The sequence below is a fragment of the Histomonas meleagridis genome (genome assembly GCF_020186115.1).
Source record: "Histomonas meleagridis strain 2922-C6/04-10x chromosome Unknown contig_27, whole genome shotgun sequence".
NCBI lineage: Eukaryota > Parabasalia > Tritrichomonadida > Dientamoebidae > Histomonas > Histomonas meleagridis.
In genome coordinates, this window is record NW_027150844.1 from 99,780 (window position 1) to 117,895 (window position 18,116).

Sequence of the window (18,116 nt, forward strand, 5' to 3'; positions counted from 1 at the left end):
GCTTAAGTCTTCGAATCACATATCTAGATGTAACAACTGAAAGTTCTTTTATAATTTTTTAAATAATGTTTCGTAATCTAGCGGAAGAGCACTGTATCCTGTTTTCATTAAGCTTTAAATATTAATTTTTCTAAATAATGTATTTTAAATGTTCTTTAAACGTAAAACTGTGAGGAACCCTTTTTTGTCTGAAACAGCTTTTTTTGACGGTCTGTAATATCAATTCCTTCTTGTTCAAGAATGTATTTAACAAGTTCAATATTTCCTGAAATTGACGAATAAACTAAAATGTTTTGCGGAAATGAAAATTATATAAGCAATTATAATATTTTAGAGTTCATAATTTCCAAATATTATTTATGTTGATTATATAATGATTTGTGGATCCAATTCCATAATGAATTTTCTACAGTGCCGGAGTTTTTGCTTTAACGCCAAAAAGACGATCAAAAGTTTTTGCCAAAAAAGTGGACAATTTCTTAATGTCCAACGGACAGCTTTAACGCCAAAAAGACGATCAAAAATTTTTGCCAAAAAAGTGGACAATTTCTTAATGTCCAATGGACAGCTTTAATGCCTAAAAGACGATCAGATATTTTTGCGTGAAAAAGTGGACAATTTTTAGCTTCCAATGGTCAAATTTTTGTGGCCGGCACTGTAAGAAAAAAAAAGTGATTTTTCTAACCGTAAAAGCCGTTTGAGATTTTAACACATTTCATCCCAATGAATGGCGTGAAGACAGAACAATTAGAGTATGTTTGTTTTTTAACACAAGAGATTTGAAAAGATTGTTTAAAAGGTTGTGCAAATCTGCAGATGAACGACTTGGTCGACATGAAGTTTCACAGTTACTGAAAGCAATAGGAATTAAAGCAACACCGCAAGAATTAAAAGAAATATTTAACGACGTCGCTGGGGATGAAGCAAAAATTGATTTTAATGGATTTGTGGTTTTAATGACTCGCAAATACAAACAACTTCCAATTGATGAGGAAATAAAATCAACTTTCAAATCAATGGATGTCAACAACAATTCATTTATTGATGTACAAGATATTATTTCATTAATGAAATCAAATGGACATGAAATAACTCAAGAAGATGCACAAGAAATGTTATCACTGATTTCAGATTCACCACAAGGAATTACACAACAAGGACTCATTTCATTTATCCAAACAAAAATGTGATTTATTGTGTTTAAAATTTTTGAAAATGTCATAATATTTTTTTTCAATTTTTTGGGATTTTGTGAGTTTTTATTAATACCAAACAAGACTGTATAACAGAAAATGCAAAATTCTTTCTCAACTCCTCTTCCAATTCTTGGAAGCGAGTACTTTAACAATGACTTTGATGAAAGTGAAGTTATTGAGTCTTTTAAAAAAATGAAAATTGTTGATCTCCCAAAATTTCGACCAAATCCAATTAAACGAAAAACTCAAGCCAAGTTTGGAGTACGCGTAGAAAGCAAAATCAATACTGAATATATAGGTAGTACCTTGATTATAGATGACTTAGAATTAAACCAAATCAAAATTAAACCAATCACTCGAATCCAAAAGAAAACACCAGAAAACGCAGAGATAAGAGACCACTTCAATGATAGTCATTACGAAGAAGAAGACATGGGAAATGAATATGGAGAACTTCAAGATGAAAATGAATATCCTGAAGAAAGGAATATTGACGTGGAATATGCTGATGACAATGACTTCCATGACATTGACAATTATTTTGATGAGTACTTCGAATATGAGGAATCTAGTGATTCTGATTATTCTTTTTGATAACCATAAAAAAACAAAATGTTAATAAAAATTATGATATATATAAAATTGTAAAAAATTTATATTTATTAAAAGCAAAACTATGAATAACCCTAAATACATGTTTCATAAGTCTAAATTTCAAACTAAATTTTTACATGAAGACAAAATTTTAAAAGAAAATTGGCATTTCTGTTATCATTGTTTATTTAAAAACGTTTTGTTCTTGCTCTTAATGCCTTATTTAATTCTTTTTCATCATATTCAATTCCTTCCTTTTTCTTAAGAATATCAACAATATTTTTATGCTTTCTTTTTGCTGCTTTAAAAATTGCTGAAATACCTAACAAATTGTGTGCATTAATATCAATATTTTCTTGTTCAAGAAGTAATTCAACTATATTTATATAACCTTTTTCAGATGTAAACATAAGTGCAGTATTAAATAAATTAAATAATTTCCAAATATTATTTTAAAATATCAAATTATTAAAAGAAATTTTAAACAAAACAAATAAATATCTTTCGCATTAATATCAATTCCTTCTTGTTCAAGAAGTAATTTAACTATTTCTATATGACCATTTTCAGATGCCCAAATAAGTGCTGTTTTAAATAATTTAAATAATTTCCAAATATTGTTTTGAAATATCAAATTATTAAAATAAATAATAAATAAAACAAATAAATATCATTCGCATTAATATCAATACCTTCTTGTTCAAGAAGTAAGTTAACTATTTCTATTTTGTCATATTTAGATGCTAAAATAAATGCTGTTTCAAAACATTTAATAAAAATTTAAATATTGTCTTGAAATATTATATTGTTAAAAATTATATTAAACAAAACAAATAAATATCTTTCGCATTAATATCAATTCCTTCTTGTTCAAGAAGTAATTTAACTATTTCTATATGACCATTTTCAGATGCCCAAATAAGTGCTGTTTTAAATAATTTAAATAATTTCCAAATATTATTTTGAAAGATAAAATTATTTAAATTTATTTTATCTTTAGCATTAATATCAATTCCTTCTTGTTCAAGAAGTAATTTAACTATTTCTGTACGACCTTCTGAAGATGCAATCAGAAGTGCTGTTTTAAATAATTTAAATAATTTCCAAATATTATTTTGAAATAATAAATTATTTAAATAAAAACTATATAAAACAATTAAATATTTTCCGCATTAATATCAATTCCTTCTTGTTCAAGAAGTAATTTAACTATTTCTGTATGACCATTTTCAGATGCATACATAAATGCTGTCCAAAATAATTTAAATAATTTCCAAATATTATTTTGAAACAATAAATTATTAAAATAAATATTAAATAAAACAAATAAATATCTTTCGCATTGATATCAATTCCTTCTTGTTCAAGAAGTAATTTAACTATTTCTATTTTTCCTTTTCTTGATGCCATCATAAGTGCAGTGCAAAATATTCTTTATAAATTCCAAATATTATTTTAAAATATCAAGTTATTATTATAAATATTAAATAAAATAAAAAAATATATCTAAAATCATAAGATTCGTTTTTATAATTTATATCAACTTCATTTTTTTCGATAAGATATTTTGCTATTTCAATCTGCCCATATTCAATAGCATTAATAAGTGCTTTTCTAAATCATTTAAATAAATTTTAAATATTAATATGAAACGCCAAAATATTAAAACTTAATCGATAAAAATTTTAAAAACAAAATCATTTTCATCATATTCATAATCTAAAAGTAATTTAACGATTTCAAAATAACCAAATTTTATAGCATAAGCAATTTCTGTTTTAAATTTTATTAAGAAACCTCAACTAAAAAAAAGTAATACCGTTACCTAAAGCAAAACTTTTAAGATCAAGGAGCATTTTCACAGTTTCTATATCCCCATTAATACAAGCGCATGAAAGTTCTGTTTCAAATAAATAAAATGAATACCAAAAATATAAATAAAACTGGATTATTTTAGAAAAAATATCAAAAAAATAATATAAACTTCAAAGAATCAAAAATAACGATAAAAATAACAAAAAAATATGTTCACCATAAACATATATACCTTTTTGTTGAAGAAGTAGTTTAACAATTTCACTATGACTTTCTTTAACCGCTAACATAAGTGCTGTATTAAATAAATTTAAGGAATTCCATATATAATTTTGAAACAAATAATTTTTTTATATATGCTATAAAAAAAAAGAACACAATATTCATTAATCTTAATACCATCTTGATTAAGAAGATATTTTACGATATCAACATGCCCTTTTTCAGATGCAGCTATAAGGGGTGTAACAAATCATTTAAAAAAAATTGAAATATATTTGGAATACATTAAATTTCAGAAAAACAACGTCACTTTTGGTATTAACATTCATTCCTTTTTCTTCAATAAAATATTTAACAAGTTCTACGTTTCCTGACTTTGATGCACTTATTAATATATCTTTTGGTATCTTATTGTTTTTAAAGTAACAATTGATTAAATATAAGTTGCCGGATTCGGCAAATTCATTGATAATGTCAATATTTATTTCATTGTTTTGGTTTAAATATGAAAAAAGTTCATAATTGGAATATTGAATACATTTAATTTCTAAAAGATTTTTATAATCTTTTTCAGAGTTGATTAGCAATTGTTTATAAAAATAGCAATAATAATTTTGTTTGTCTAATTTTTTTTCATAAAGATATTTAAAGATATCATTTCGATGGAATTGAATTGCTGTTTCATATGCATATTCAAATGATGAATGATTTTGCTCACATAAATGAATGATTTCTTCATTTCCACCTGCAACTGCATATTTGCCTGTGTTTTCTACTTTTGCATTGTTCATAAGTAAATATTTAAAACATTTAACGGATGAAAAAAATGCTGCATAATCAATTAATGTAACATTATCTTTGTTAATAAATGAACATCTTTCATAAAGTGATGGTTCAATTATTTGATTAAAATCAAAATTTGGTTGTGATGAAATTTCTTGAAGTTTTTCTATTTCATCATTTCGAATTACTTTTGCAATTTCATTTGGATTTTCTCCTTCTTTAATTAATTTCTTATGGAGCTCCCAATCATTCTTTGATAGTTCTTCAATGTTCCTAAAAAAATTATAAATAGGATTGTTATGCAATAAATTTAAGTTTTTTAATATTTTGTTGATACACATTTCTTTTCTTATTCCTTGAATTTCTGAGTTTGATAAATAATGCGCAAAGTAAATTCTTTTGTAAGTGTATCTTCTGCTAATTTTTTTGAATTTATATAAATTATGTTCAATTAATTTTTCAATAATATAATAAGTATCAAATGAATCAATAGAATCAATAAAATGTATAAATGTTTCAATTATTTCGTAATCATTTGGAACAATATCTTTTTCTTTATTTTCCAGAGATTTCATGAAAGCAAGATAAAGCTCAAAATCGTTTGAATTTGAAATAAAAGCATAAAAAGTCATTTGAGATATAATATTATTAAATGCATTTGGATATACTGAATCAAAAAAATTCATCATTGCGTCAGCAGATGATTCAACATTATCTTTATTCAAATCAAATACAATATGTTCCATATCACATGATTTTTTTAGGTATCTTGTAATGTCTTCAGAGATTTTTTTAGGCATTTTGATCAAAATCAGTGGCTCAGCCCACTTTTGCATAAATTTAGAATCAAAAGTAAAAACGATAGAAAATTCTATTAACGATAAATAATTTTCAGAACAATACGGTTTACTAATTTGAATTATTATCTATCGACTGCACGGATTTTTGAAAACATCAGCATAACCGGCAAAAAATCTTCAGATGCTCTTTCACTTTCTGAACGCGATTATATTAAAACCGATCGAAAAGTGCTGCTAATTTTTTACAACCAGTTTATTTCAAGAGAATGTCTAACAAAAAGTTTCAACTTGCTACCCATTTTTGGCCTTAGGTTTGGCGGAATGCTATTTCTCAATTATACGCGAATATTTAAAGAAATGATTTCATATGTTAAGAAAGCTGTTACCCAAAAGAAAAATTTTAATTGTAAAAATGCAAACCAATAATAATCACTAATAATATTTTTAAGAAGTAATTTAACCATAAACATTATGCAAAACAAAAGTCATTTTATTTCTATAACTAATTTTTATTCCGTTTTTTCTTTCACTTTATCATTACTTTCCTTCTTTATTTTGAATATTTCGTTACTTGACCTGTTCACAGCCTTCACGCCCAACTTATTCGCCAGAAGCAACTGCGCGTAATTCGTGAATTTTTCGACATCTCCTTCTCCTTCTTTATCGAGTGTTATTGGTTCCATGTATTCGATTGTCACAAATGAAAATGGCATAGACAATAAGCTCGCAAAATGCTTAATAATGTTCGGCTCTGTCCACGCAAATGTGTTCCATCCCTTCGGAACAAATGGCTGCCAATATCTAACGGATATCGGCTGCACTTTCTTGTGCGTTAAGAATGCGCCGCGATGAAACTTTAGTAAACAATCGCCGTTCGTAAGTGTTCCTTCAGGATATATTAAGATTGGTGGTAAAGATGGATCATTAGCTCGCTCGATGATGTAATGTGTAGCACCGGTGGAAACACTTCGATCTACATAGATTGGATAGGCGTTTTCATAGATTAACTTGGCTATCTTATTTCGTGATAATTCAATCTTCATAACACTGCTGAAATAATGCGTGGTACAGGCTAAAAAGGGATCAATAAAGGCCGTGTGATTGGCAAAAAAGATACGTGTTTCGGGATCAACATCTCCTTTGCAATGAACATAGAGAATTCCAAACGCAAAACCAAGAAATCGGAACCCAAGAACTGCAAGCCGATAACAAAAATGTTTGAGTTTATCGGCATGGCCAGTAAGATGTAATATTGTTCGAATAATAACAACAAGCAATAAGAGAAGAATACACCCCGTCAGTGAAATAACGATACGAAGTGGGCCAAGAAAGACAAAGAAACAAATGAATTGATAAAGATAGTAATACCATTTCATCTCATGTGGAAGATATGCAGACTTGAATTCTTCATCATCAATTTTGGAAATTTCTTTTTGGTGAGTGTATTCTTCATAGTAGGAAGGAGCCGTTGAATATAAAATATCCTTGAACTTGCGCATAAAAAAGTGATTTCAAATGATTTAAGAGACAAAAAATTACGAAATTCGACTTTTTCAGAATATAAATAGTCGATTTGTTTAACCAACATCATTCAAATGAAAGTACACAACGTTTACAAAATGCCATGCAATATTCAAAAAAATGTTTTTACCTAAAATCACACTATCAATAGCTTTTCCTCTTAAAGAATCTTTTTAAGTTCGAAAATATATAGTGACGTTAAAATAGGATGATACTTGTAAGGATATGAAGTTGATCAACTTAAAAAGTGAAGTTGAAAAAATCCGTCTTAAAAAATGTTATTTCGATTTTGACTATGCTTCATAGAAACAATTTAAAAATTAGATTAGTTAGACCATAGATAATGTCAATTGCTTTAATTTTGTTGTAAGTCACTAGTTATCAATTTGACTTTTAACGGTGGAATGAATGGCAGCCGATAGGACGGTTAAAAATTCTAATTTTTTGGGTTTATCTGAGCATTTCTTGATATTAAAATGATGAAAATGAGAATATATCTCATGAAAAACATTGCAATTCTAGAAATAATAGTTTCAATTTTTTTAATTATTTTTACGAGAAAATATGAAAAATCTGTTCTCACATTTTTTTTCATTATTATAAGCTATAACTTAAAATTGAGATCCGCGTATAACTTTCATTTGCTTTTCAATGGGGAGAATAAATATAATATCTCTAATGAGGAAAAAATAACAGTTTGTTGTTTAGTTCAATTTTTGATCAACAGTTTACAAAACCGTTTTTTAACGTAAATAATCGATTAGTTCACTTCTGTGCCAATGGGAGTTCAAAACCTTTTGCCTCTCCTTTCTTCTGTTTCTAAGCGTATGAATCTTAGCGAATTCAAAGGTAAAAGGATTGCCATTGATGGATTTGTTTGGTTGCATCGTAGTGCAATATCATGTGCTAAACAGCTTGTTGAAAATCCAGGAACAACACGTATTCTTTCCTTCTGTATGCGTAGGCTTAACCAAGTTCTTAATTGTGGACTTACTCCTGTTGTTGTTTTTGATGGTCAAAGCCTTCCACAAAAAGCTAATACCAATGCTAAACGTCATCAAGACCGCGAAGAAAACAAAAGAAAGGCACTAGAGTTAGAATCTTTAGGGCGTTTTACTGATGCATATACATATTATCAACGAGCCGTTGAAATAACATCACTTACAGTTTATACTTGGATCAAACAACTCCGACAATTTAACATAGAATATATTGTAGCACCATATGAAGCCGATGCAGAAATGGCATATCTTGCACGTATTGGTTATGTTGATATAGTCTTAACCGAAGACAGTGATTTAATTGCTTACCAAACACCAATTACACTTTTTAAGTTCGATGACAATTGTATGGTCACATGCATTAAATTCGAAGATGTCTTATCACATCTTCACTTAACCATTGATGAACTTCTTGTCGTATGTTGTCTCTCCGGTTGTGATTATGTAGAACATCATATCAATCGAATGGGGATTCAATCAGCGATCAAATATGTCAAAATTTATAGTTCCAAAATCGACAAATTACTCTCAGGAATACCATCCAAGTACGAAGTTCCCGAGAATTATGCCGAAGAAATCTCGAATGCAGTTTTGACATATAAATCACAAAAAGTATTTGACCCACGGGACAAAACACTGAAAAATTTGGAGCCTATAGAAGGCGAATCTCCCGAATTTTTAGGCCCTGATTTAGCAAATGACTTATTAATAAAACTTGTAAATGGCGAAATCGATACGAGAACACTTTCGCCAATCGTTAACGAAAACATTGGCGAAACTTCACCTTATTTCGTTGGAAGAAAAGATATTAGCGGTAGCCAAAAAATCGATCAAAGTATGTCGAGACCATTGTCGCCTTATTTTAATAAAAGAAAATCAGAATCACAGAAAATATCATCGAAGTCAAGCGACAAAATCACTTCTTACTTCGATTTGATGAAAAAATAAATTTTATGTTTACGACTATAAATAAATTATAAATATTTGTATTTATTTATAAAGAAATTTTTTGTGTTTCTTGTGTAATATTATAATATGGAAATTGCTTCTTTAAAATTAATCCAAAGTTTCCAATCTAAATTCTTGTTTAAAATATATATTTTAAACTGCATTCAGTATGTCACTTCTTGCTCAATACACATGTATAAATGCATTTATACATAATTTTATGAAATATTTAGCAAATCTAGATTTTCCTTCAGTGTAAACTATTGAAACATGAAAATTTTGTATATGTAATCAGTCGGTCAAACAATGAATGAATGGAATTTACTTCAATTACTTGAGCAAACAATTTTAAATTTAGATAAAAGCAATATTTCACAATCGTTAAAAGCAATCACTGATGTGTTTGATTATCGCTATTCATATTCTTTTAACATAATTCTTTTAAAAATAATTAACATGATAATTGATATCAAACAAAATAACATTGATATTTGTTTAGATTTTATTAAATACATTAACACATTTGAAGAAGGAATCCAATCTAAATTTAAAATATTGGATGTATTTGCACAATATCTGAATAAATCTAATTCCTCGGAAACAAATTATCTCATAGTAAATATGATAGAACAAAATATGATTGGAACAAACATCATAAAAAATAAAAAAAATTTATATTTTATGCAATATATGACAAATGATGAAATCAACGAATTGAAAAATCCAAGAAATCGGGAAATCTTTAAAAATATAAATTCACTTAAAAAGAATGATTATGAACTTCATAAGCAATTAATTAAAGAAGGACATAATCCAAATGAAATTGCAAAAGTAATTCGAAATGATGAAATAGAAAAACTTCAAGAAATATCATCACAACCAAATTTTGATTTTAATCAAAAAATTGAGCCATCACTTTATGAAAGATGTTCATTTATTAACAATTGGGATATTACATTAATTGATTATGCAGCATTTTTTTCATCCATTAAATGTTTTAAATATTTACTTATGAATGGAGCAAAATTAGAAAACACAGGCAAATATGCAATTGCAAGTGGAAATGAAGAAATTATTCATTTATGTGAACAAAATCATTCAACATTTGAAGATGCATATGAAACAGCAATTCAATTCCATCGAAATAATATTTTTAAATATATTTATGAAAATAAAATTAGCGAAATTAATAATTTAGAAGAGTTAGGGAAAAAATGTATTTTATTTCATAATTATGAGATTTTTTTATTTTTACAAGGAAAAGGAATGAAAATTAATGATTCTGTTATTAACGTAGCAGCAAGAGTTGGAAATTTATATCTTATCCAACTCTTTTTAAAAGAAAATCAAATCTCAAAAGATATTTTAGTACATTCATCAGGATCAGGAAACATTGAACTTGTTGAATATATCTTAGAACTCAAAAAAATTGATATTAATTTTAAAAATTTTTAATTATTTTATTTCGAATTTGTTTTATTATAACCTAATTTTAAAATAATATTTGGAAATCATTTAAATGATTTTGGACAGCACTTATTATTGCATCTTTTAAGGGTAATTCAGAAATAGTTAAATTACTTCTTGAACAAGAAGGAATTGATATTAATGCCACAGATATTTTATCGTTTTATTTGAAATTTATATTAATGATTTGATATTTCAAAATAACATTTGGAAATTATTTAAAATATTTAAAACAGCACTTATGTATGCATCTTTAAATGGTCATGCAAAAATAGTTAAATTACTTCTTAAACAAAAAGAAATTGATATTAATGCTGAAGATATTTTTTTGTTTTATTAAAAGTTCAAAACAATATTTTGGTGTTTAAAAATAATGTTTGGAAATTGATTGTACATTTTCAAACAGCACTTATGTATGTATCAGAATATGGTCATATAGATATAATAAAATATCTTCTTGAAAATGAAAAAATTGATATCAATGCCAAAGACATTTTTTTGAATTATTTGGTATTTATTTCAGTAACTTGAAATTTTATGTGAATATTTGGAAATTATTTGTGATGTTTTGGACTGCACTAATGATTGCATCTTTAAAAGGAAATACTGAAATAGTTAAAATACTTATAAATCATGAGGGAATTGATATTAATGTGAAAGATGCTTATGTGTTTTATTTAAGTTTTGTATTAAAAATGTTATGTTTTAAAAAATTATTTGGGAATTTTTCAAAATTTTTCAAACTGCACTCTTGTATGCATCTGATAATCATAATAATGAAATAGCTGAATTACTTAAACAAAAGGAAGGAATTACCGAAAACATTTAGTAAAATAACAGTAATATCTCCATTATAGTTTTCTTTTTGAAGTTTTTCATATAAAATAAGCATCCAGTAATATATAAAAAATCTGATTTGATGTTTTCCATGCAACATTATAGATAAATCATTGATTTAAAAAATTTCTTTAAAGAGATAAAATGATTCAATGAATTTTATGTGATTCTCAATTTTATGTATACACAATTCTAAATTTTTCTGTGACTCGATGAATGATTTTTATCCTTAAATATATCGAATTTTTTTATGGTTTAAATGTTGATTACTCATTTTCATTAAAAATTATTAAATACATAAATTTAATTAAAATTTATGGAAAGAAAATGCTTTATTTATAAAATATTATTTAATTAGGAATCAGATAAATTTAATTCCTTTACATTTAATCTCAGTTTTTCGATTAATTCATCTGCAATACTTTCAACATCTTCATCTTCATTTTGTGATTCATCTGAAGATGAAGTTTCGCCAAATAAATTTTTTGCGATTTCGTTTCCATCACTTAAAGAACTGCATTTTGCCTTTTTTGATGGTTTTAATATCGGCGATTGAGATTCATCATGAATTGGAGATTGAATTGTTGTGTCATCTTTCGGTGTCCATTGGATGCGAATATCCTTGGCAATTGATAATGCGGCTGCATTTGATGCCAATTTTCTAATTTTCAAATAATCATTTGAAGATGATGAAGAATTGGAGGAGTCATGATATGTATTTGGTTGAGTATACTTTGGATCAACATGAAATAAAATTGGATCTGATATTGATGATGAAAAATCAGATGAATCAAAGGAAGATGAAATACTTGAAATTGTAACAGAACTGGAATAAGTACTTGAAGAATCAGAAGATGATATAGAAATAATTTTATTATTTTGCTTATGGGATTCAGAAATTGGATTTGGATTTGGATACTTTGCTGTGTGATAAAATATTCCATCGTTATCAGAACTGAAGTTAGATGAAGAAGAATCTTTTTTAAAAATGTATGGATTTTTTTTCTTATTATATTTATTTCTCTGAATTAAATCTTCATTAGGTGTTTCATTTTTAATTGGTCTGGATAATTTTTGCTTTGGATCTGAATATATTTTTTTATTTTTGAATTCATAATTATTTAATTTTGAAGAAACTTTTTTCTTTTTTGCTGATTTTTTCTCTTTTTCTTTGACTTCTCTTTTTAACATTTCATGGAATTCTATCATTTGTTCACGTAGCTTCTTTAGTCTTTCATTTGGTTTCATGGAGATAAAAATAAACGGTTTCCAAAACTCAAAGAATGAAATTTGAAAAACAATAAATTGACTGTTTTCACTCATATAAATCAAATTAAAGGTTAAAAAATTGAAGAACAGTTTACGAATATTTATAGGTACCTTCCAAATATTTTTTTTTCAATCATATGTGATTTCATGAATCTTTAGAAGGATCTGTTTCGTGACTTTTTTCGACATAATCAGAAAACTGAGTAAGCGTTTTGATGCTCTGGAATTTATCAATATTGAAGCTTCAATCCAAGAGAATTTTTGCTCAATGATGGAATCACCTTCATATATGGAATCACAAACTGTTAAAGGCTTTTCAAAGCTAAATGGATATAATAAGATTTCTGCTTCAGGTTTTTGCAAAACTAAAATCATCAAATGATTGTTTGAGATTTTCTTGAGATATTTCTGACACATAATACGGGTTATTTTGTATCTTTTGTAGCATTTGTTGTGGCATTTGACATGGAATTTGTTTGGGTATCTTTGGTGTTTGAGGTAAGATTGGAATTTGAAATTTTCCTTGAGTTATCATTTGCTGAGCAAGAAATATTGGGCTATTATTTATTTGCATGAAGTTTATCATCATATTAAAAGTTGGGTACAAATTGTAAAAAAATTGTTATTGATAAGTACTCGTAACGCCGGTCCCAATTATATTATATTACAATGCTCATACACAACGAATGAAGTGACATGATGCTTGTTATTAATAATGAGTCACATTTCGAATAAAGCTTTTTTAACTCATTCCATTTGGATGTCATGTTAAATTATAAATAAGCCTAATCTCGTCACTTTACAAAATCTTTAATTTCACGATTGCAACTGGAAGCTCCATAATATTGATGAACAAGTACCTCAGAAGTACAATAGTACTTGAATTAGTTTTTAAATATTTCAAACTGAATTTAGGAAATGTTTATTTCAATATTTAAATATTTCCTCTTTTATCCTTGAGAATCTTTTAGTTTTATTATGTCATCACATTTATGACGTTGAATTTTGTCTGCAAATAATCGAATAATATCTGCATTTTTCTTTTCTGATGCTATTATAAGCGCTGTTTTATATATTTGAAAGTGATTCCAAATGTTTATATGAAATATCATATTATTTAAAAATACTTTAAATATAACAAATAAATATCTTTAGCATCGATATCAATATTCTCTTGTTCAAGAAGTAATTTAACTGTTTCTGTATAACCATATTTAGATGCCAAAATAAGTGATGTATTAAAAAATTTAAATTATTTCCAAATATTATTTTGAAATATAAAATTATTAAAATAAATATTATCTTTAGCATTAATATCAATTCCTTCTTGTTCAAGAAGTAATTTAACTATTTCTATATGACCTTTTTCAGATGCCCAAATAAGTGCTGTTCTAAATAATTTATATAATTTCCAAATATTATTTTGAAATATGAAATTATTAAAATAAATATTATCTTTAGCATTAATATTAATTTCTTCTTGTTCAAGAAGTAATTTAACTACTTCTGTATAACCTTTTAAAGATGCCCAAATAAGTGCAGTATTAAATAAATTAAATAATTTCCAAAAATTATTTTGAAATAATAAATTATTAAAACAAATTTCAAATAAAACAAATAAATATCTTTCGCATTAACATCAATCCCTTCTTGTTCAAGAAGTAATTTAACTATTTCTGTATGTCCATTTAAAGGTAATTCAATATGAATTGTTTGATATAATTTGAATAATTTCCAAATATTATTTTGAGATAGGAAATTATTTAAATAAATATTAAATAAAACAAATAAATATCTTTCGCATTAATATCAATTCCTTCTTGTACAATAAGGTAAGTAACTGTTTTTATATGACCATTTTCAGGTGCATCATTTATGGATGCATAAAATAATTTAAATAATTTTCAAATATTATTTTGAAATAATATATAAAACCAATAAATATTTTTATTGTTAGCATTATTCATAAGTAAATATTTAAAACATTTAATGGATGAAAAAAATGCTGCATAATCAATTAATGTAACATTATCTTTGTTAATAAATGAACATCTTTCATAAAGTGATGGCTCAATTTTTTGATTAAAATCAAAATTTGGTTGTGATGATATTTCTTGAAGTTTTTCTATTTCATCATTTCGAATTACTTTTGCAATTTCATTTGGATTATGTCCTTCTTTAATTAATTGCTTATGAAGTTCATAATCATTCTTTGATAGTTCTTCATAAGTAAAAAATGCTTCATTAGGTGGACTAAAAATTTTAGCATAAATATCAGGGTTCACTTTATAATGCATAAAATAAAATGATCGAATATTTTTAGTAATATTAGAATCAACAAATTTCGTCTAATCATTTCCTCAAGTATATAATATGATTCTTTCGAACCTATTATACTTATATGATTACTAAAAATTTTTGTTATATTTGTAACATTTTTTTGGATTTCTTTTTCTTTTATTTGTATTGTCTCCAAATAATTTAAATATATATTAAGTTCGTTCTTAGAATAAAATGCAAAATAAACCAAATTACTAATAATTTTATTAAATGAATATGGGAAATCTAAATCGAATAATTTCATTATTTGATCAATTGTTAATTCAAAAAAATCCCTCTAAATTGCACAGAAGATACTCACCACCGAAAATAATTACAAGGTTAATGCGTCTCCCAAAAACACCATTACTAACTACAAATGTAAAGCACGTTAAACTGTAGACAAAGTTTGTCAAAAAGTGGATAATAGGTAAAGTATTCAAAACAGTATATTATTAATTTTTATTAATTACATGATTTGAAATGAATTTTACGACAAACAAATTTGATGTAAAGGCAATCATAAAAATTGGTTTTGGAAATGCCACATATCATTGAAATTTTGATCCGAAAAATCTAAAGCAAAGTCATTATTGATACCCATCTCATTCCGCTCAGATGGATATGTCAAAGGGATATCAAATTGGTCATCAAGATGGTCATTTGGAGGCAAACAATGCGAATCAAACGAATTGTTTTGCTGCATATTTAACTCAGGAACAGGAAGCGAATTATGTCCAAACGAATGGTTCTGAGTTTGGTTCGCTGCGAACATGTTATGTGAGTCAAATAAATGATTTTGATTTATTGTGGGCTCATATGACAAATTACTGGGATTAAATGAATTGCTTGGCTGGTAGCTTATCTTTGGGACTGGAAAGGAATTGCGATTTTGACCAAATGAATGATTTGGTTGTTGATTGATTACACCATCAAGCGATAAACTGTGCGAATCGAACGAATTGTTGGGCTGCTGGTGAAACATAGGAGCAGGAATTGAGTGATGACTTTGGTTGTATGAATAGTTTGATTCAATTGAATCAAAATATGGTTCAATGCTATGGCCATTATATAAATTTGTTGGGATGGAAGAAGCTTGTGAGTGTATTATCGGAACAGAATTTCTCTGGAATTTATGAAATATATTCGGACTAATCTTGTTATTAAGATATTGAAACCTGGATTTAACAGCATTGTCAGAACGATGAAGTTGCTTCCCAATGTTTTGCCATTTAGGTCCTAACATTTGATACAATTCTAAAATGATTATATCTTCTTGTTCAGTCCAGTTCCCTTTTTTTAAGTTTGGATCTAAAACACGCTTGTAGTGTTCACGGCATTGTTTTGCTGTTCGATTTTTAAAAATTTTTGCGATTTCACACCAATTTCCTCCAAATTTTTCATAAGCATGTAACAATAAGTTGTCTTCTTCTTCGTCCCATCTTTCTATTGATTTCCTCGTTTTTTGCTGGTTTTTGAACTTATGATTTTCTTCAGGAGTTAGAGATGATGTTTTCGAGAAAATCTCTTGTTTTTCTTCAAAAAGTTTTGGATTCGCGCTTTCAAGCTCTTCAAAGTTTGCATGTTTAAATGCTTGTGGGTCATTAATCAATTCATCAAAATCATCCATTGTTTGTTTTGAGCCTCAATTTAATGAAGATTTTGGATCTAAAGAAATTTAACTTTTTGAAAATGATGATGTAGATGTGTTATACTTTTTGATTAATGTTTTTTGAAAAGCCGATAGATTATTTCACAAAGAAAATCATGATTGTTTGATTATTTTTAGTGTTATTTTTTGCACATTCGCACAAACAAGCAATTAGAATCTCAAAGAGCGTACCGGAAACAATTAAACTCACAGAAAAAGTGTAATTCACGTTTTCATTGAGTATCATTGAATTAAAACCGAATGAAATTTCGTTCAATTTCATGAATATATTGTTGGCCAGTAAAATTGCATACGACATGTTTTTTATCTCGTTATTTTTATCAAAACTCAAAATTCTTTTGTAAGAGTATGAAACTTTAAAGTCTACTCAAATCGTAATAATTTGTACGTTAATTTTTCTGAGGTTTACTCGAAAAAATCGAAAATCTTTTTAAAAAGTTTCAAAATTTCTTATTACACTATTTATTTTAAATAACAAAAAGTAATTTCTGGAAAACTATAGATATATCCCCTTCCGAATATTATTATATATTGAAAATAACTGTTGTGTAGGTAAAATAATTCTGGATCATTTATAATATATAATTTTATACCTAAAATTGCATAATGTGTCCCAAAATAAATACTGAATGTTTTTTGCAAATTTCAGAAGAATTTAGAAGGGCATTACATATTCTGATTTTCATAAAAGTATTATTGATTTTTATCTAACAGGTAAAAATTTGTTTGAATAATGTTCAAACCAAAAATCATCCTAAATCCAAATGATCTACTTCTTCTCAATGAATAATATAGTTTATAAGAAATTATATATATGATTCAATTACCCTTTGAATATTTCTGGAAATGCAAGCAAATTTCAAGATTTTTTTTTATGGAGTTCTAAATTTCGCTTTTTTTATCCATATATATTTTGGGTAATCAGAAATGAACGATCAATATTTGAGAGGAATCAAATGTCGCTTAATTTCCATTCAAATTCTCTATGTTTTTTTACAACGGGAAATTACCGTTGCTTCCGACCAATTATTATCACAAAAAATAGCGAAGTAAAGTTAAGAATTTTACTTAAAGTTCATTTTCGTTATTTACTATTTTTTTAATCCTGGAGAGCGATAAGGATAATATTTCATTAATTTTTTGATATTACCACCAAAGCCGCCGCTTCGATCTCTAAGTTTTTTATCTTCTTTCTTTGTAGCACAATATTTTATTCCAGATCAATTTATTTTATGTCTTCCTCATATCTGAGATTGAGAAGATGGGTTCAACGTAATGTACGTGCTGCATATAGCACCATTATTTTTATAATGTTTTTTTTCCAAAAACAAGTATTTGTGACAATAGTACATATATAAATAATTTTTAGAACATGTGATTGAAAATGCACTACTTATAACATTAAATATATTTTTCAGAGCTTAAAATCATCATTTGATTTTTTATGTATTATGGTTAGTGATCAAACGATATTTTCAGTTTGTTCATTTCCTTTTGCCTGAATGTATACATTCATATGATAATCTGGCCCACCTATTTTCCATTCTTCTAGACCAAACAAAACAACATTGTTCAATTTTTTAACCCTGGACAATGCAACATACGATGATCCATGAGCAAAAGCTTTTTCATCTATATATATTGCAACATTTCCCAAAGTTTGACCTTGGCT

At 26.6% G+C, this 18,116-nt stretch overlaps 3 protein-coding genes across 3 annotated transcripts; 2 read left to right on the forward strand and 1 right to left on the reverse strand.

The window, feature by feature from the left end:
* Positions 1-1,388: 1,388 nt before the first annotated feature.
* Positions 1,389-1,790, forward strand: GO595_004513 (uncharacterized protein; the record flags this gene model as incomplete). The annotated part of the gene is made up of 1 exon (XM_067917653.1): positions 1,389-1,790. One exon carries the CDS (start codon positions 1,389-1,391, stop codon positions 1,788-1,790), a length of 402 nt encoding a protein of 133 aa, XP_067775095.1.
* A 4,129-nt stretch (positions 1,791-5,919) lies between these two features.
* On the reverse strand, positions 5,920-6,909 carry GO595_004514 (Acyltransferase family protein; the record flags this gene model as incomplete). Its single annotated transcript, XM_067917654.1, has 1 exon — positions 5,920-6,909. One exon carries the CDS (start codon positions 6,907-6,909, stop codon positions 5,920-5,922), a length of 990 nt encoding a protein of 329 aa, XP_067775096.1.
* An 801-nt stretch (positions 6,910-7,710) lies between these two features.
* GO595_004515 (XPG I-region family protein) lies at positions 7,711-8,880 on the forward strand (the record flags this gene model as incomplete). The annotated part of the gene is made up of 1 exon (XM_067917655.1): positions 7,711-8,880. The coding sequence occupies one exon, from the start codon at positions 7,711-7,713 to the stop codon at positions 8,878-8,880; it is 1,170 nt and encodes a 389-aa protein (XP_067775097.1).
* Positions 8,881-18,116: the final 9,236 nt, after the last annotated feature.